The following is a 21,399-nucleotide window of genomic DNA, read 5'->3' as shown; positions in this document are numbered from 1 at the left end:
TTTGTGACTGAGTGAGTGAGTGTCTGACTGACTATCTTTGTGACTGAGTGAGTGAGTGAGTGTCTGACTGACTATCTTTGTGAGTGAGTGAGTGAGTGTCTGACTGACTATCTTTGTGAGTGAGTGAGTGAGTGAGTGAGTGTCTGACTGACTATCTTTGTGACTGAGTGAGTGAGTGAGTGTCTGACTGACTATCTTTGTGAGTGAGTGAGTGAGTGAGTGAGTGAGTGAGTGTCTGACTGACTATCTTTGTGAGTGAGTGAGTGAGTGAGTGAGTGAGTGAGTGAGTGTCTGACTGACTATCTTTGTGAGTGTCTGACTGACTGACTGACTATCTTTGTGAGTGAGTGAGTGTCTGACTGACTATCTTTGTGAGTGAGTGAGTGAGTGAGTGAGTGTCTGACTGACTATCTTTGTGAGTGAGTGTCTGACTGACTATCTTTGTGAGTGAGTGTCTGACTGACTATCTTTGTGAGTGAGTGTCTGACTGACTATCTTTGTGAGTGAGTGTCTGACTGACTATCTTTGTGAGTGAGTGTCTGACTGACTGACTATCTTTGTGAGTGAGTGTCTGACTGACTATCTTTGTGAGTGAGTGTCTGACTGACTGACTATCTTTGTGAGTGAGTGACTGACTGACTATCTTTGTGAGTGAGTGTCTGACTGACTATCTTTGTGAGTGTCTGACTGACTGACTATCTTTGTAAGTGTCTGACTGACTGACTGACTATCTTTGTGAGTGAGTGTCTGACTGACTATCTTTGTGAGTGAGTGTCTGACTGACTGACTATCTTTGTGAGTGAGTGTCTGACTGACTGACTATCTTTGTAAGTGTCTGACTGACTGACTATCTTTGTGAGTGAGTGTCTGACTATCTTTGTGAGTGAGTGTCTGACTGACTGACTATCTTTGTGAGTGAGTGTCTGACTGACTGACTATCTTTGTGAGTGAGTGACTGACTGACTGACTGACTATCTTTGTAAGTGTCTGACTGACTGACTATCTTTGTGAGTGAGTGTCTGACTGACTATCTTTGTGAGTGAGTGTCTGACTGACTGACTATCTTTGTGAGTGAGTGTCTGACTGACTGACTATCTTTGTGAGTGAGTGTCTGACTGACTGACTATCTTTGTGAGTGAGTGTCTGACTGACTGACTATCTTTGTGAGTGAGTGTCTGACTGACTGACTATCTTTGTGAGTGAGTGTCTGACTGACTGACTATCTTTGTGAGTGAGTGTCTGACTATCTTTGTGAGTGAGTGTCTGACTGACTGACTATCTTTGTGAGTGAGTGTCTGACTGACTGACTATCTTTGTGAGTGAGTGTCTGACTGACTGACTATCTTTGTGAGTGTCTGACTGACTATCTTTGTGAGTGAGTGTCTGACTGACTGACTATCTTTGTGAGTGAGTGACTGACTGACTATCTTTGTGAGTGAGTGTCTGACTGACTATCTTTGTGAGTGAGTGTCTGACTGACTGACTATCTTTGTAAGTGTCTGACTGACTGACTGACTATCTTTGTGAGTGAGTGTCTGACTGACTATCTTTGTGAGTGAGTGTCTGACTGACTGACTATCTTTGTGAGTGAGTGTCTGACTGACTGACTATCTTTGTGAGTGAGTGTCTGACTGACTGACTATCTTTGTGAGTGAGTGTCTGACTGACTGACTATCTTTGTGAGTGAGTGTCTGACTGACTGACTATCTTTGTGAGTGAGTGTCTGACTGACTGACTATCTTTGTGAGTGAGTGTCTGACTGACTGACTATCTTTGTGAGTGAGTGTCTGACTGACTGACTATCTTTGTGAGTGAGTGTCTGACTGACTGACTATCTTTGTGAGTGAGTGTCTGACTGACTGACTATCTTTGTGAGTGAGTGTCTGACTGACTGACTATCTTTGTGAGTGAGTGTCTGACTGACTGACTATCTTTGTGAGTGAGTGTCTGACTGACTGACTATCTTTGTGAGTGAGTGTCTGACTGACTGACTATCTTTGTGAGTGAGTGTCTGACTGACTGACTATCTTTGTGAGTGAGTGTCTGACTGACTGACTATCTTTGTGAGTGAGTGTCTGACTGACTGACTATCTTTGTGAGTGAGTGTCTGACTGACTGACTATCTTTGTGAGTGAGTGTCTGACTGACTGACTATCTTTGTGAGTGAGTGTCTGACTGACTGACTATCTTTGTGAGTGAGTGTCTGACTGACTGACTATCTTTGTGAGTGAGTGTCTGACTGACTGACTATCTTTGTGAGTGAGTGTCTGACTGACTGACTATCTTTGTGAGTGAGTGTCTGACTGACTGACTATCTTTGTGAGTGAGTGTCTGACTGACTGACTATCTTTGTGAGTGAGTGTCTGACTGACTGACTATCTTTGTGAGTGAGTGTCTGACTGACTGACTATCTTTGTGAGTGAGTGTCTGACTGACTATCTTTGTGAGTGAGTGTCTGACTGACTGACTATCTTTGTGAGTGAGTGTCTGACTGACTGACTATCTTTGTGAGTGAGTGTCTGACTGACTGACTATCTTTGTGAGTGAGTGTCTGACTGACTGACTATCTTTGTGAGTGAGTGTCTGACTGACTGACTATCTTTGTGAGTGAGTGTCTGACTGACTGACTATCTTTGTGAGTGAGTGTCTGACTGACTGACTATCTTTGTGAGTGAGTGTCTGACTGACTGACTATCTTTGTGAGTGAGTGTCTGACTGACTATCTTTGTGAGTGAGTGTCTGACTGACTATCTTTGTGAGTGAGTGTCTGACTGACTGACTATCTTTGTGAGTGAGTGTCTGACTGACTATCTTTGTGAGTGAGTGTCTGACTGACTGACTATCTTTGTAAGTGTCTGACTGACTGACTATCTTTGTGAGTGAGTGTCTGACTGACTGACTATCTTTGTGAGTGAGTGTCTGACTGACTGACTATCTTTGTGAGTGAGTGTCTGACTGACTATCTTTGTGAGTGAGTGTCTGACTGACTGACTATCTTTGTAAGTGTCTGACTGACTGACTATCTTTGTGAGTGAGTGTCTGACTGACTGACTATCTTTGTGAGTGAGTGTCTGACTGACTGACTATCTTTGTGAGTGTCTGACTATCTTTGTGAGTGAGTGTCTGACTGACTGACTATCTTTGTGAGTGAGTGTCTGACTGACTGACTATCTTTGTGAGTGAGTGTCTGACTGACTGACTATCTTTGTGAGTGAGTGTCTGACTGACTGACTATCTTTGTGAGTGAGTGTCTGACTGACTGACTATCTTTGTGAGTGAGTGTCTGACTGACTGACTATCTTTGTGAGTGAGTGTCTGACTGACTGACTATCTTTGTGAGTGAGTGACTGACTGACTATCTTTGTGAGTGAGTGACTGACTGACTATCTTTGTGAGTGAGTGACTGACTGACTATCTTTGTGAGTGATTGAGTCAGTGACTGACTGACTGAATTAGTCAGTGAGTGACTCACTGACTAACTGACAGACAGTAACTGAGTGAAGTGAGTGACTTACTGAGTGAGTGAGTGAGTGAGTGAGTGATTGAGTGACTGACTGACTGACAGACAGTAACTAAGTGAAGTGAGTGACTTACTGAATGAGTGAGTGAGTGAGTGAGTGAGTGAGTAAAGGAATAACTTTAACGAAAAAATATGAAAATGTGTACAAGAGGCAGTAAAATTGGCATAGTTTGCCATTTCAGTGCACGGAGTGGTTCATTTAAATCGGAAGAGCCTCTCTCAGCACCACCGCTATAGTCCTCAAGTCAAACAGTGCTCAACATACCTTATGCAGCTGTAGTGCTTGAAAGTGCTGGCAGCCTTCTGACATTCCAAGCACAACTGGATTGCACCTGGATAGTCCTCCTCCTGCCAAAAAAAAACACATTCACTTTCAGCAGCACAGCTATATATCAACCCTGTGTAAGATCTTTCAACCCGGGCTGCACAGCATAAACTTTAATGTATGTATGCTTGGCACTCCTATCAGAGCTGGAGTGACGCTCCACAGCACAGAATGGATGCGATAATGGACTGGTTACGGCCATTTACAGGGCAAATTGAGAAACCCGATCATTAATGGCTTTTATTAAAAATTATCTAAAATGATCTAAAAGGAGATAAGAGACTATTTCTGTCAATGATATGAGGAAAGCCTGTGACATGCTTACCTCCAGCATCTCACTCAGTCGAACATCAGTCCTTTGCTGTGTAAGAGAATAAAAAGGGTCATTTCTCATGGATAATGACACAAAGTTGACTAGGTACAGTAATTAACACAGTAGTTACCAGTGTCTTGATGGTTCGTAAAGACTTTAACAATCCTGTCAACAGCTGCCTGCGTCTCTGGTTGGCCAGAAGCCCAAGACTTGCTTCGGTGAAGCCTTCTTTAGCGAAAGCAAGCTGCCTATAAACAAAATAAAAGTAATAATAATAATAATAATAATTAAATTGTTTGTAATTTGTGTGTAAATGTATTAGCTAGCTTAGTCATAATTCTTAATGCCTGATAATAAGTTGGTGATGTAGGAAAGGGGACCAGACCTCCGAGCATTGGTGCAGATAACAGCAGCCAGCTGCAGTGTGGTTTGCAGGGATGTTACTCGCTCCAGTTCCTAAATCAAAAGATAAAAAAATACGATGTTAACCATTCTTTACCAGTACACTGGCATTCCACTGTGCCGGTGGAATGGAAATCGAATTATCTGACATTTTCAGTCAGGACAAAAGAAATTAATTATTATTAATGGCCTCAAGTCTGATATTAAATGAGTCAGCAAGGACACTGTCAGCTTTCATTGTGGGATGTGTGTTTTCCGTCCTGCTGGATAACCTTACACAGAATTTTTAATGCTTATGGACAAGCACTTGGAGGATCTCAGAGAGCAGAGATAGTTTTGATATCACCATTTACTTTAAACAATAGAAACATTTGTGTGGAAAAAAAATTAGTTTTCGTATTTTTGGAACTTTTATATAACATTATATAACTATAAACATTTTGTTCCTAGTAGGCTAGAGGAAAACAGAAATAATTACAAAAAACTAAACATTCATAAAGCCCTGAGTGTCTACTTTCCTATGAGCCTTTAACCACCACTGTGGAGTGCGACATGTCAAAGAAATTCAATGCTGAACATCGGCACAACAAACAAAACAGGACCATGTTAAATATAGTATTATATATAGTATATATATATTAAATATATATACTTCATCTGCAACATAAATAAATAAATAAAACACACATATGTCTGTGATCATTTGTGGCATAAAAATGACTCGGTGTAATATTTTAGTTTGAGAGATACATGAGAATTAGTTTCTGAGGATTAAAACACACGAAAAGAAAATAATCAACAACTTTCTTGTCCCAGAAGCAAAAATGTTGTTAACAAGCTCAAATTTGCAATATTCGGTAAACTGTTTACACATTTTACATTGTAATTTAGCTGTCTGTGAAATAAATGAGTTCCTACAAAAGCAATAAACAATTGTTCTTTCACCAGCCTCTTGTTTTATCTCTCTCTTGAAGTTATTAAAATAATGAAAATTAAACACTATAATTATGTTACCAAGAAACTGCTAAGCATCCTGAAGATTTTCCTGTTCCTGTCTTTAAAAGAAAAGCTTCACCTCAAATCTCTGACAATAAAGACGCCTTCTATAAACGTTGCACTATGAATATAAACTTGTCGTTTTCGTTATCTCAGGCACTACTGTCAGAATCAACATCTTCTGACTAATCAGAAAGAGAACTGAGCAGCTCTGTGGTATAAACTATTATAATTTAACTTTAATCAATGGCAGAGTGTAACATTATTTAAAAAAAAATGTTTTTGTACAGAATAAATCCGAACAAATAAATGACACTCATGCTGCCTTCAGGTGCCATCATAATTACGAGTTTCCCACTGGGAAGTTGCACAAAAATGAGCCCTCAAGTCGTAATTATGACTGGGAAACTCAGATCATTTCAATACCCAATTTTCCAAAATAACAGAAGTCCTAAACTTGCAACATAGCAGATGAGAGTAGAGTTTCTGTACCGAATGACAGGTTTTATTCTTTTTATAACGCAACTAATTGTTAATGCTTGCTGTTTTGTTCCATTCTATCCATGTTGTGTATTTTTAAACTGTGTTAATAGCTAATATTCTACCAAAACTTCATTATAATCAGCAAGCTATTTGGCTGAGTAATGTATGTTTACGGTATCAGAATAAATGTAATAAAATAAAATAATTAGAAAAAAATGTATGAACAAAGCTGCGCGTCTTTATTTCACGTTCTTTCCAACACCAAAGCATGTGAATGTGACAAACTAATGCATAATTATCACTGCAGAAGTGGGAAGTAGGATCATTCCCAGAGCGCATGAAGGCATAACCATATGGTTTGATTTCTGGTGGACTTTAATGAAGTATGATCTTTTCCAGCTATAGACTTAATTTCTAATAAAGCTGGTATAATATTTCAGCAACCAAACCAAACAAATATTTGGGGCAAACAAATCAGCACATACATTTTATTTCATTTCTTTTTCAGTAGAGTGCCAGCTTTAAGAAGATCCACAGCATTCTGTATAACACAGTCTATCCTCTCTCCATCACGAGTGTGTTTATAAGCATTGTATAAGCATAATACTCTTTTCCTCTACTATAAGTCAAGCATAAAAGCCAGAAACAGCCTTTTTTTTTTTTTGACCTGATGCAGAGCTCAAGGTGTCTTGGGTTACTTCTGAACTGACCGCAGAAAGGAGGAGAAAAAAGTGACCAGCAAAATGCTCTTGTTACAGCTAGAAGCTCTGTTATATCGTAAGGCAGAGCAGTGACAAGGTGCCACAGGAACATATCCATGATCCCACATGGCATTTCCTGAATTAATTGCTGGGTGGAATTTAAGGCTTTCCCCTTCCTCTATCCACATCCTAGCGTTTGAAGAGCTGTCAAGGCCTGAGGTAAATTCACACACTGAAAACCCGGTCTCTCAGTCTTAAGACGATGTGCGTCAGCTACGACCTTTAGCACAGCGCTAGCCTTTGGCGAGAGACAGAAAGCATCAACCCACTGTCATATTAAACATAATTATTTGGCAAAGGAATATGAGGTGGAAAAAATCGATTCCATGGAGGACTTGTGTACAATGCTTCCTTATGCCCAACATCACAAAAAACAGCATTGAGCCTTGGGAGAGATTATGACTGGTTATTATTAGTATGTGTAAAAATGCTGGAAGGTTCCTGATAGAGCAGTGTATTCAATGAAAAACTCAGACTAGGGCAACCTAGAGGACATCAGATGGTACACATACATGAGCAGATGAAAAACAGAGAAAAACAAGCGCTGTGTTTGTAGTGCGCTCTGCTTGAAGCCTACACTCGTACACACGGGAGAGTGAGAAGTTAATTAGAAGTCATCAAACCTCCAACTGGCATGGGAACAATCTCATATCTAGAAATCAAACCTGAAGTAAATATTTCTCTGATAAATTATTCTCAAAGATTTCTGCCGGAGGTTACGCAGAGCTTAGGTTTATTAATTTCTGTAGAATGTTATACGATAAAGTTGGGTGATTAAAAACAGTGGGCGTAGCTTTTTCAAACAAGCAGAATGCAACTTGGACAGTAAATTAATTATAGGGAATTTAAATACCAAGAATATTTACGATGTACTGAAATGCTTTACGAACGCCTGTCTTAAAAAGTGGAATAGAAAAATAGCATAAAAAAAGAATAAAAAATTAAATAAATATACTTGCAAAAAACTGAACTAGAATTATCAGTACAAGCAAATTTTAAAAAATATATATATAGAATAAATATATTGACACTACAGTATATGAAATGAATTCTATTCTCTCTATCCGGTGTCTCCTCTCAATGTTTCTACCTCATGATGTCTCAGGGAGATTTTCCTTGCTACCTTTGCGTCTATATCTATATTCGTATATCTATAAAGCTTCTTTGTGACAATGGCCACTGTTGTCTATTGTTATAAACAAATCTGAACCGAACTGAACTCGATTCCTCTGCCGCCAGCGTGTCTAATTCTTCATGTTGCAAATTTGCCTGCATTAAATACACTTCAGTTATCATTTAAACAGGAGGAAAGCTATTAAAGAAAAACAGTTTCAGACATTTAACACTGATCTGAACTTGAGCCTGTTTTGATCAGTTACAAAATCTAATCAGTTCATCTGCTGGTTTCAATGATAATCCCTCATAAATCCTTTCAGTCAAGCACTCGTTCTTGAGACATCACGCTAAGGATAATCTCAGACAGACGGACAGACAGATGCACAGACTGGTGGACAACCAAAACAATATAAATCCAGTTATCATCTAGAAGTTACACAAAATATTTAAACATTAATGAAGAAGTGTTCGTGTTCATATTTAATTTGATAAAGTTCACCAATTTCCTGTTTGTTTTAAAATAGTTTTTTCTTTTTTATTTTGTTCTGGAAAATATGCAGAACAATTATTTGTTTAAGCCCTGTGCTATGGTCCAGAGTGTTGCATTAACATGGGTTCATTGTCAGTCACTTTAAAGACATTTCCCAACAACCCCTTCCCTCCACATCATCTCAGTCTGATACAACTCCCCTGTGAGCAAATAAACATGAGGAAATATGAATAATGCAAAAACCAGAATAAACACTGGCAGCACTTTTCCATGATGTAGTAATTTATTAGTGGTGAAGATGATGACACTGGACACAGAATTAGCCATGTTGCGCTTAGACAGGTATGTAAACAAAATCTGTGAAAGGCAAGACTTCTTTAATAGCCTTTATAACAAATAGCCTTTTTCCCCCAACTTGACTTTCAAGCAGCTATATTGCGTGTGTCACAAAGCTAACGATGCTAGTTTAAAAGCTCATTGGAAAAAGTCTCATGGCGACGTTTGTGTGTTTGTGTGTGTTATAGCTCGGCTTTCAGATAGTCGAATGGCTGAGTGTTGAACTACTGCAGGTTCTGGAGGCGGAGCTTGGGGCAGGAATGGGAGCTGGCTCTTATTTAACTCCACCTCTTTGAAAAATTGATAGTGCTTCCTGTTATATTATGAAAATGTAAACACAGCTTTGATTAGCAACATTGATATGTTGAAATACCAATGCACTCAACAATTATGTGGAACAGTCTATTAGTCGTGATTAATTTGCAGTTTGAGAGCCTGGGAGTCACTTATTTAAACCAGGCAAGATTTGATGAGCACTTTCCTGGACTTCCCCTGGACGACACTGGCCACTGTCTCTGGGAGTGACCAGACCCGACTCGGGGCTAATTTGCAAGTGTCAAAACAAGTGCCTTAAAGCCTCATGTGTGTCGCACACCAGCAATGCGTAAACTCTGCCCTGTCTCACCAACAGACAGAGAAAACACATTTCAGCTGTGGCTTGGATCCGTACCATCCCATATTCAGCTTCATCAGGGTCATGAGCTCAGGAGCAGCTGTAAAAGCCAGCGTTTAATCATCTGGGCTCACACACTGACCTCAGGCCTGAAACAGCACAGTCTAAATAACCCAGGCCACCTGTTACGTTGGCCATAGTGCAACTAGACAGTCTTACGGTGGGCTGAGATCCTCAAAACACAGAACACATTCAAAACAACTCGCTGTCTCAGATCCCTCCAGCCAGTCAAGAAAATGGTTCGGTTATCTCCTGGGAGGAGAGCTAAAGAAAGAACAGCGCAGAGGAAAAAAAAAAATGCTCTGTTACAATTTCCGAAGCAATCACTGTTCTAATAAAAGTGGTGCTAATGAGATGTAATCAAATCTGATCCAGTACAGGTTACGACCCGGCATCTATCTATAGAAGGATCATCAGTATCAAGAGTTTAGTTAAAAGGGTACACAGGAAAGGTATTATGGTTTCTGTTAATTTTCTTATCCTTCAAGCATTGCCAATATTTGAGAAAGAAACAGTCTGAATCTGAGACAGCCCAAAGATGGCTTCTGCCCAATTATTCCCAGCCTCTTATCGAAAATGACTGGAGATTTTTCAACCTATAAAAGGCAAGAAAAATATTTGGACACTTTAAATCACTGAAAAACACCCAGAAGAAATGGGTTGAAATTTGCAAGGAAAGCATCATGTTACTTTTCATTCCAGAAATGGATTTCAAAGACTCAGAAATGCTCCCGAATACGTGCTAAATATTTCATGATGGCTTAAAATCATGACCATGTTCCAGTTTTGCGATTCAGGGTCCCAGTGGAGAATAATGTAAATGTGGGTAGCCATAGAATATTCATAGATGGCCTCAACAGCAGTTTTCCTGAGTCAAAACTCATTAGCTCATGATTGTATAGTCAGAAAACACAGGAACTGCTCCAGCCATGCGATCAACAATGTCTTAGAAAGCTAGCTGTGTAATCTTCCTTAACATTGATGCAGATACAGTTTAAAACGTGCAATTATCCTGTTTCAGCTTTCTAGACTACTAATCACGGACACACATATTTTCGATGTTGTTTTGTGTGTGTGTGTGTGTGTGTGTGTGTGTGTGGTTGAGGGAGGACCAGTGACATTTGAAAGAGTTTATGTTTATCCTCCTGTGACAATTAGGCCCCAGACTGTAAAGGTTGAGTAAATTTCACTGCTTGCTCGGAGAAACTTTTTGGCACACTTTTTTTTCCCAAGCTATGTATAATATATATAAGCTGTATCTACAAAATGATTTACACGCTTCATAGAGCTGCATAGAAATTGTATTCATTCCATTCCATTCTATTTATACTCATTACGTTCTCCATAGACTATTATATTTTAATCTCTGTTTATTACATTATTTTTTCTCTTATTTATCGTTACTAGATTCTATATTTCTACACTTTATTGTATTATATTTTCTCTATTGTTCATTGTTGCACTATGGGATAAGTAACTAAGAAAAAAAACATTTCTCAAAATTAGATCACATGTATGTATTTAATATGTACATAAATAAAAAGCCTTGAACCTTTTATCATATAACATTTTAAGGTGGTTGTGTTGGTTCCTTTACATAAGAATGTTTCAGTAATAAGCAGTACCTCAGACATTTTTCTACAGGTAATGCCCCAGGTCATGGTTAGACACTGCAAAGGCTTACGATCTCAGTTCAAGCTTTTAGATGTTGTTTTCTCATTTTAATATAGTAACACGCAAGCAGCAGTAAATAAAGCACTCGTTCTATCGATCTTATTTTGATATGATTGCCAGCAACAAGGCAAATGCACTACTTATTTCATTAGAAGACGAATATAATTGCTTCCTGTGCCACTCCGCATGAATGCTCCATGTTCCAGGATATATAAAGGATTTACAAAACAGAGCACAAGAGTTTCTGTTGAAAAAAACAAGAACAAATTGTTCAGCAAGCTGCATTTCCAATAGCAACAGGAATGAGCTTCGAGTATTTGTCCTCTTATTTGTTTTTTTGTAAATGGAGCCTGGTTTGTCTTTTATCTAAACCCCAGCGTTAGCTTGCCATTAAGCATCGAGTGGCTTAAAGCAGAGATAAAACCGTGACAAACACAGCGGTCACAGATGTGCGTATATCGAGGATTTTACAACGTATTTGATTTTTATAACGTATTTTACAACACGACTCAGCCAATCAGATTTTAGAAGAAACATCTGTTTTATTATATAGCGTTTAAATGCTAGCATTTGATGAACAGGGGGAACTGAAGAGCTCTCAGATTTACAGCTCTGTACAGACAGCACCAAACTACTCAGTAGAGGATAATACATAGAATTAAAATCTAACAGCACTTAATTATGGGACAATCAGACACAACAAATCTCAGTATGCTGGTCTTCCCAATGGACTCTTTTTGCTAGACACAAGAAATGGAGCAATTAATCTGCAGGCGAGTGAACTACCCACATGCAACTTAATTCGCCTGGCAAATATCCAGAGAGCAGCAAAAACCATTTCCAACTGCACAGGGTTGGAAATGTAGCTTGCTTTCATTTATGTGTAAATAAAGCTTAGATCTTTGCTAGGGGTTGGTTATGGAGAGGAATAATATTGAAAGCTTTGTCACTTGTATTTCCATATAACTTTAAAAAGATGAGCATCAGATAAACCACTCATCCTGACAGCCAATTTCAGCAATCCTCTAATCCGTCTGTAGGAGACACAAAAAGATTAATTCCTTCCTTTCCAGGCCAGAATCCAAAGAATCCACAAGGCAGAGTCTATGGAGAAGAGCAAAAATCCCACCGTTTCCTGATCAAAGCCTGGCCAGCATGGCCGTACTAAAGGCCAGGGGAAAAAAAGTCCCAGAGTAATCCAGTATGGGGTGTGGGAGAGAAAGAGGCTGAGGAGAGCACACGCAGCTCCTCAACTCTTTCTTCTCACACTACTTTAATCCCAAAGCACACGGAAATCGTTCCCGAGATCAAAACACCTCCTCATTAACAGGTTTGTCAGTGGCACCGTCTGTGAATCACAATGAGCGGGCTTACATTTCCACAAACATCATTTCATCAGCGCAGCCTACAGCTGTGAGACAAAAGTTGGTGAACTTTTGGTCTTTTCTGCATAAATGAGCCCCGGATCATAATAACGTTATTCTAAAAAAAAAAAAAAAAAAGATATCAGGTGATAGAAAAAGCATGTGAATCCTTTAGCAACCGGGCAAAACAAAATCTCAACAGAAGTTCTCTCTAGGCATTTTGACGATTTCCTCTAAACAAATAAACGGGGATCGGGTTTTGTACGTCTGGTTTGAAGAAGCTTCTTTAGGTCACACCACAGTATTTCGTTGGGATTGAGAACATTCTGAAATTTCTATTATTGGTTTAAGTTTTGGAGTGCTGTCATGTTGCATTACTCCAATGCTTTTAGATTTTCGACCACAAAGTCCTCTGTGGGCGTAATGCAATGCCACTACCGACATCTGCATCTGTTTAGTGCCCCAAATATCTGCAGCTGTACGCAGATTTGGATTAGAAATAGGCATGATTTAAACTAAACATTTTATTCTGAAAGATTTTCCTCCTTTTTCGTTTCTTCTTATTAAATTTGAACCCTTCCACTATAAAAACGTAATAAAATGTTGAACTCCTAAACATTTTTAGATGGCAGGAAAAAAAAAAAAAAAATCATCTAATAAAATTTGACCAGTTTTTTTTTTCTGGACAAAACCAGTATCTACTACAGAGATGGAACGAAGTATGAGTTAAAATGAGGTCCCCTAAGCACTGTAATATTATAATTGCCATAATATTATTTTTTTTTAAATGCAGTAAATAAACAAAATAATATTTTTAACTAATTAAATGATTACTTTTAAAAACCCTAGCAGAGAGATACTGAACTGTGCATGCTTATAAATATAAATAAATACATAAATAATTAAAATCTTATTTATTTTGTAAATTTCAGGCTGGCTTTGTGTAGAGCTGTTACAGGATTTTGTTTAGGTTTTTGTTAGGGAGCTGAGTGAGGTCAGGCTTTTGGAAGAAAAGTCTGGTTTAGGTCAGTCTACTGGAACAAACTAAAATAATGCGTATTGGAATCTATATCTGCATCTGTTTAAAACATTAATTGTCTAGAATATATAAATTTTTATTGAGTAACAGGGCTGCAAGCACTTGTATACCATAACAATACCTCCACAGCCCTGCTATATGAAGTTGGGAGTGTTTTGTTGAAATATAGAGGCTTTCATACTTATTTGTGTCATTCATTCATGTACAATTTGTCCACAGAACAGTAAACTGTAGTGCCGATGAAACTCCAGGTTCTGTTTAGTATACTCTCACAAGCACAACATTTGCTTTGGATTAGTATTAAACCCATAATCAGTGATGTTTCACCTACAAGAGACCCTCTCTGTCTTCTTTCTCAACCTGTATGCTGCGTATAAAACTAATAATTATAATCATTTCCATTCTTCGAAGCTTCAGTTACCTGTTTCTTCTGCACTTTGATTTTATTGAGAAATACTGCACCATAACTCCACATGTGGTAGTAAAATTATGCACTTAAAAGCAATAAACCGTTATTAATAGGACAGGATAGGATAGGTCTTATCTGTAGCTTTTCAATCAGTGTCTCTGAGACTGTAAACTGTTTCTTTAAAATGTTGGGCAATTTATTTATTATCATTTTTAGATTCTGAATATAATATATGATACCAAAATCAGCTACATTTTAAACAATGAAAAAAAAAAACCCAAACAAACGTTAATACTTGGGCAGGGTAAATAGACCAAAGCAAAATTACCAAAAAGCGTAGAAAAGCAGCATCAAAATGATCTTTATTTAATGATGAGATGAATAAAAGAAATCTTACCTTAACATAAGCTGGCTGTTTCTCTAGAATAAGGTCAGCAACTTTTTTTGAAACCTATACAAACAGAAAATAAAGCAAAGATCAACATGGCATCCTAAAGTACTTTAAGTGTGACGTACACTCTTCTTGTAGCACATGTTCATCATCTTCCACATGATGGAGGAACATTCATTCACAGTATCATGCCCCAATCCAGTCCTGGGGTGCTCTACTTCTAAAAGTGGGGTCTGGATTTTTATCTTTTTATTCAGATACTACATACTAATATACATTGTGTATATAAACTGTTAAAATATATTGTGTTTTATAACAGCACTGTAAGTGCTGATTGGTCAGAAGGTGTTGATCCATTTTCCACAACAGCAGTAACTGACAATATTTTGTCAGCTCTTATACATAACATTTACAAAGACCTGTACGGAAATAGATCCTAATAATTAAAGGCTAATGATTCGATTTTTTGCTATTATGTATGAAAGAACTTCCACCTACTGACATGGCGACCAGTTTCTGTAAAACAAAGTTTAACATTTTCAGTCTCCAGTATCAGTACTTCCTGGAGTTTTAGTAACATAACAAGCTGCTGAGTTTTTCTTCAGTGGAAAAGAGAGGCTGGTCAAGAGACAACTGATTGCAGCTGCTATAACATAAGTGACACTAGAAACTACAGTTCTGATGTTTCGTAACAGTATATATGAATGGTTAGAAAGCACATTGTGCCAGTCATTAATAAATAAAATAATTTTTAGGTGGAACGGACTGCATCTCCACCTGGAACACCAGCAGCACAGAGGCAAACAAGAAAGCCCTCCAGAGGGTGATCAACTCAGCACATAAAATCATCGCCTGCTCTCTGCCTTCCTTAAAGGAACTGTACACAGCACGCTGCCTTAAAAGGGCAGCAAACATCATAAAGGACCCTTCTCACCCTGGACATCACTTATTTCAACTGCTGCCCTCTGGCAAACAGTTCAGGTCCAGCTCCTCATCAACCAAAAGACTTAAGAACAGCTTCTACCCCAGCAACATACGGGAGATAAAGGCTTGTGAACACACATACACATAAACTGAAGGATCACAACAATCTGATCCAGCATTTTTCTATGCACAAAACTTAATTAATCTGCACTTTTCGTATACCTCAGTTTGTGTCTGTTCACATACAGTATACTCAGTATGATTACATTCTGCTGCACTTTATCTGCTATATTATTTGACATGTTTACATTCCCTGACACTTCAATATCCTCTCTTTATATGTAACTCCATATGTTCAACTGCTGTGCAATAACTTAATATCTATAAAAATAGTAGTTACATGCTTATCTATACTGTGTACATCATTACAATAATCGACTTCGAGAATCGAACAATCCTCACTATTGCCTTGACTGCATTTTTTTATTTCATTTGTAAAATGGATGTATAGTTTGCACCATAATGACAATAAAAGAATCTTGAATTGTAATCGTTGGCAAAATGATGTGGTATACGAGGAGGAAAAAGCTCAAATTCAGGGTAAATGTGACTGCTTTGAGTCAGATCACATCCCATCACCGCTGTTAATTATTTTCCTGTAACAGCACATGCTAAAGTGTTCTACGCTGTACACAGTGTATGATACAACACCTGAGCTAGCAAGAAAACAGACTGAGGTGTGTTTGAAGACAGACTTGAAAACACTTCTGTAGAACAGCTGTATAGTGTTTATACTAGTGTCTGGTTAAAAGAACAGCATAAAACACCAAGATCATCACTTATTGTGCTGTCTAAAAGAGGAAACCCCTTAAATAAAACAAACCCTTCTCTTCTCATACTAAGATTTCTGGCTAAAACGACACTTTATAAAACATCTCTCTGCAGGCATGTGGCTAGAATCCCTCCAGTGATGGTGACACTATTCTGATGAAGCCAGTCGAGTGTTTTCTTCCAAATCCATCTCATGAAGCGGCATGTGCTGGTAATAAAGTTTTGGATGGATGGTCTGAACATTGAGGTAGGATGTCCTGTGGAAGTGGAGATGGATGACAGGTTCACACACAAAGACTGAGTAAGCAAGCTGGCAGTTGGGCTGCGGAGAGCAGGAGTGCTGGTGCTGTGCAGATGACAGACTGACACGAGATGAAGCATGTCCGGACAGACACCACTGCGCACAGCTCACACTGAGTGAAAGGAAAGTGAGTATTATGGGTGTGTGTGTGTGTGTGAGAGAGAGAGAGAGAGAGAGAGAGAGTGACTGAGTGAGAAAGAAATAGAGAGAAATCAATCCAAAAAAAAGAGAGAGTGAGAAAAACATTAATGTTATAAGAAGAGCTGGGGTATTTTTAGACTAAATAGCGACATATATATATCTCAGTATTTTCTACAATGTGGGCTAGTTGTGTAAGTGAAAGACACCTGTGCTGAAAAATACCAACAGCTTGTGCAAGATGCTCACAGCTGCACAACATACCAAGATGTAAAAAGAAAAAAAAAAAAGAAATGGCCTATATTTAATAAAAAGTCCTATTTCTGAAAATACTCCAGATGTTTCCAACAACAATAACAGACTGATTAAAATAGAGGACAATTACAGGTTTTCCTTTCAGCTGTACAAATAACAATAAAACTGTAAACAGAACAAAAATAACTACAGGCTTACTTGCTCTGACAAAGTAAGTAAGTAGTAGGCCAGTGGTTTCTTTATATCGAACCAGTTTGAACTTTTCTTTTCATAGCACACACTGTGGGTAAATGAAGCATGAAGCGTACTTTATTTCGGGGCAGAAGACTCTTCGTGTCTGGGGTTGCAGCAGCAGCACGAGGTTAAACACACTCTTTGTACTGCTGTTTATGCCGCTGTTGTGAGGGTGATAGAGATTTGAAGCGTGTCCAATTTTACCGCCGTTATCCTTCTTAACTGACCAGGTCTTTTCAGAGGAGTGGACCAGTGTGGCACTGTGTCTTCCTCCATGCTGCAGGAGAAACTATGAGCCAGTGGGTGGGGCCAGGGTTGAACGCTAATCTCTCTATCCATTGTCTCATCCTATATCTCATTTGAAAATTTATCCATATACTCTAAAAAGTATACTGATATACACTGATCAGGCATAACATTATGACCACCTGCCTAATATTGTGTTGATCCCCCTTTCACTGCCAAAACAGCCCTGACGCATCAAGATCCCTGAAGGTGTGCTGCCGTATCTGGCACCAAGCTGTTAGCAGCAGATCCTGTTGGATCACATGACATGGGCCAGCCTTCCTTCCCCACATTCATCAATGAGCCTTGGCCTCCCATGACCCTGTCGCCAGTTCACCACTGTTCCTTCCTTGGACCCCTTTTGATAGATACTGACCACTGCAGACCAGGAACACCCCACAAGAGCTGCAGTTTTGGAGATGCTCTGATCCAGTCGTCTAGCCATCACAATTTGGCCCTTGTCAAACTCGCTCAAATCCTTACACTCGCCCATTTTTCCTGCTTCTAACACATCAAATTTGAGGACAAAATGTTCACTTGCTGCCTAATATATCCCACCCACTAACAGGTGCCATGATGAGGAGATAATCAGTGTTATTCACTTCACCTCTCACTGCTCATAATGTCATCCCTGATCGGTGTATTTACTATATATTTTAAACTGCATAGCTTTGGATGTAAACTGGCCCCCTCAGTAATCTGCTACTCCCTTTAAAAAAAAGGTTAAATTCTGCATAAAAACAATTCTCTGACAAAACTAACCGCAGTATTCATTCGTCGTGTCTGTATATTAATTTGTCACAGTCGACCAGGCTTAAGAATCATACACCAATGTGCAGAGCATAGCAGGGGATTAATCCTAAAACTATGCTCAGGGACTCACAGTGGAAATGGGATTAATGTCAGACTCCAATCCCGGAGGAGCACTGCATTACCACATTTACATTCTAGCTTATTTAATGCACATGATTTCATCCTGGAGCTAATTACAGGTCGAGAGATTCACAGGACTACATAATTGCTCCATCACTAAAACAAAAGCCAAAAACACAAACCCAAATCAGCAGCACTAACACAAGTCAAAACATCAACACAAAAACGTTCCCTTGTGCCTTCACAAAGTGATGTACGCTAGCTAGTTAGTATCTTCTGACACAAGCTCTTAACATGTAATGAAAAGAAAAACACAACTGCGCAATAGGGTTATGATCGGGGAAAAATGAGTCAGTATATGATTAATAATGTAGCATCAGATTTGGAAGCGTTTTCAGTCATTTTATTAATCCGAGCACATCACCTTCCACTTCTTACAGCAGCTTTAAACAGTGAGGTTTTTAACACGACCTGTACTTTTTCCTCTCTCATGAAAATAACGAAACAAAATAATAATGTTTGTCAGAGAAACCAGCAAGTGTAACATCTTCAGTCATAAAACATTTTTGTGGATGTTCCGCATCGCTGGCAAGTTTTTTATTTATTAAACTTTGTACATTATTCATTTATAGTTACACTCAATGTTGTGGAACATCCACAAAACGAAACTCTCAGTCCTGAAGCCTTTCCCATGATGTAAAACTCTGACTGTGACAAAGCACAGACCCTGTAGATGCCTTCCATACGCGTTAAATAAACATCTCCTCACAGTCAGCTTCAACATAACACTTAGAAATGTTCTGTAATAACTTGTGGACAAAACATACATTTTTGGAGGAAGAGCCTCAGGAAGAAGAGCGTTGCGTATTTTGTAATCCGTTTACGTGGCTCGTCCTTCATACAAGTCCCTGTGTTAGAAGCATAAATGGTTACTATAGAAACAATACCGTATAAGATACAAAGCTTGCGCTACCATCAGAGCCACTGTTATAGAAGTGATCAACACCTTCTGATCAAACAGAATCGAGAAGTAAACCATGCTGTGGTACAGAGAGATCACCGAGGGAACGACTCTTTTTAATCTTCTCTGCATCTGACAATCAAGGATGTTAATTAGAAAGCATGAGTAATTAGAAACAAATTAAACATGGCATGCACCACCACCCAGTCGCGCCTCGTGGCTTCGTGTCTCCTGTGTTACATGTGCACGAAACCTCTGCGCTCTCTGATAAATACTTATACGGATTTGAAGACAAATATATATTTAGAAAGAAAGCATAACTTTTCCTTAAGCACACACACACAGCCTCAAAAGCACATCCATAAATACCTGGACAACAGATGCAACCATTTAGAGACGACCATTAGGTCTGCCCTTCATCATTGAGTGCTAAAGGCAGATCGATTATCTTTCACTGCAGCCTGGATTTGAGTAGTGATGTGCAAGTGTGTGTTTGTGTGTGTTCCTGTTCATGTGTCTGTGTGTGTGATTAGTGCAGGTAGTGAAACGGGCTGAGAGCTGAGACAGTTACAGGGCTGATCAAAATCGAAAACACATAACTATTTTATTCACTGCCCTTTTTCAGCTCTCCCGGTCCATCAGCTTTAATCAGTTTGCTTCACCTGTGCTAATGGCTTATTTCTCCACACAAAGGGCAACTGAAGGCTTTGTGCAGGCACAGTTCAGCATGCTAAATACCTGCGGTACAGTGAACGCACTCCTTTCAGACTGATCTGAGAGCAAGTGTATATATATACACATATTTCTCTTGCTGTAATGCATTTCACAGAATCAGATCCTCAAAAAGGAAACTATTTATCTGGGAACTTGCAAGAACAAAAGATTCTCCTTCTGCCTACAATTAACCTGCTACAATCTGAAAGACCGTTGCAACTCAGACAAGCAATTAGTTTAGGGACAAACTGCTGCCAGGGAAGCATCAGGAGTCCGAAAGACTTTCTCTTCCTTTTTGGTGAAGACTTGATACTTAATTATTTAATGATGTGGAACATTTACTCCACAAAACAGAGCCATTTAACTGGGTTAAAAACCAATTCGCTGGAAACTGGAACAAAAGAAACTCTGCCTAAAATTAACCTGAGACAATCTGAGAGACAGTTATATCTCACACAAGCAATTAGTTTAGTGACAAACTGCTGCCACAGAAGCATCAGTAGTCCTAAAACCTTTTTCTTTTTCCCCTGAAGATTTGATAATTAATTATTTAAAGATTTATTCTGCAAAGCAAAGCTCTCCATCCTGAAGGAGGATGTTAATAAACCTAACTTTTCCTTGTTATACAACTTAAACTTGCAGCTTTATTTCTGCTTATTGCAAAGCACCGACACTGGAGACTCCTTCCATAAACACTAAATAATCATGTCCTCACTCTAAGCTTCACCGTATCAAGTTATACATCTTGCAACCCGTATCCATGAAATATATCACATTACACCTGTGTATGCTGTTACAACAGAAACTATAACCTAGAAGAACGATTTCATTCATCTAAACCTTGTAAACTGGACTAGGGTCAGATATTCTGTTATAGAAAATGAATGAAGACTAATTTGTCCTTCTGACCAATCTGAATAAATAATTCTAAAGTGGAATTATATATGATAAAAAATGACAATAAAGATCTGAATCATGTCAATCATTGAATTATTATAGATAAGGAAATTTTTGGAGAAAGTGTCACAGGAAGAAAGACAGCTAAACTGATCATCCTTATCACTAATCTGTTTCTGCACTGTTTATACTCGCAGGCATGTGTGAACCCTGGATCATCAGGAATCAACAGCAAAGCCTTGTTTGTTCTTTAAAAACACATGCAGCATGAGCGTACACACACACACACACACACACGCACACGCAGCCTAGAGTGACAGACTGTTCTGCTATTCACAGTATGGAGCATTGGATGTCAGTAACCTGAGCAGCATGTACAAGCTACAAGTTCGAGATCCGGATGTCAGAAGACTGATCACAATGTTGTGACAAAAATGTGGAAAAACATGTAAAATTACACTCCAAGTCTATGCTGCCCCCAAGTGGCACAGACTGAAACGGAAGAAAAACTCCTGCCTCTGAGGTCTGGGTTCACGATCTAGATGTGGTATTGGATCTGAGAAGAGCTATGATTTATTTGAGTGATAAGATAATATAATTATGGAATATCATGAGTTATTTTATTGCATTTTCTGTACTTCTGTACTGTAAAATTGTAGAATATTAAATAAAAATATTAATGAATTAATTAATA

General features: G+C 38.7%; 1 protein-coding gene across 3 annotated transcripts in view; it reads right to left on the bottom strand.

The window, feature by feature from the left end:
- Nucleotides 1-21,399, bottom strand: part of vps50 (VPS50 EARP/GARPII complex subunit) — a 153,097-nt gene that overhangs the window by 115,568 nt on the left and 16,130 nt on the right. For all 3 annotated transcript variants that reach the window (XM_058377732.1, XM_058377734.1, XM_058377733.1), the window contains exons 5-9: nucleotides 14,299-14,352; nucleotides 4,544-4,614; nucleotides 4,289-4,406; nucleotides 4,171-4,206; nucleotides 3,786-3,868 (exon numbers count right to left, since the gene is read on the bottom strand). In XM_058377732.1, the coding sequence (XP_058233715.1) occupies nucleotides 3,786-3,868; nucleotides 4,171-4,206; nucleotides 4,289-4,406; nucleotides 4,544-4,614; nucleotides 14,299-14,352 (362 nt within the window). The remainder of the gene's footprint in view (nucleotides 1-3,785; nucleotides 3,869-4,170; nucleotides 4,207-4,288; nucleotides 4,407-4,543; nucleotides 4,615-14,298; nucleotides 14,353-21,399) is intronic.

This window comes from Hemibagrus wyckioides, linkage group LG24 (genome assembly GCF_019097595.1).
Source record: "Hemibagrus wyckioides isolate EC202008001 linkage group LG24, SWU_Hwy_1.0, whole genome shotgun sequence".
NCBI classification, from domain to species: Eukaryota; Metazoa; Chordata; class Actinopteri; order Siluriformes; family Bagridae; genus Hemibagrus; species Hemibagrus wyckioides.
This window is presented reverse-complemented; position numbering and strand designations above follow the sequence as displayed.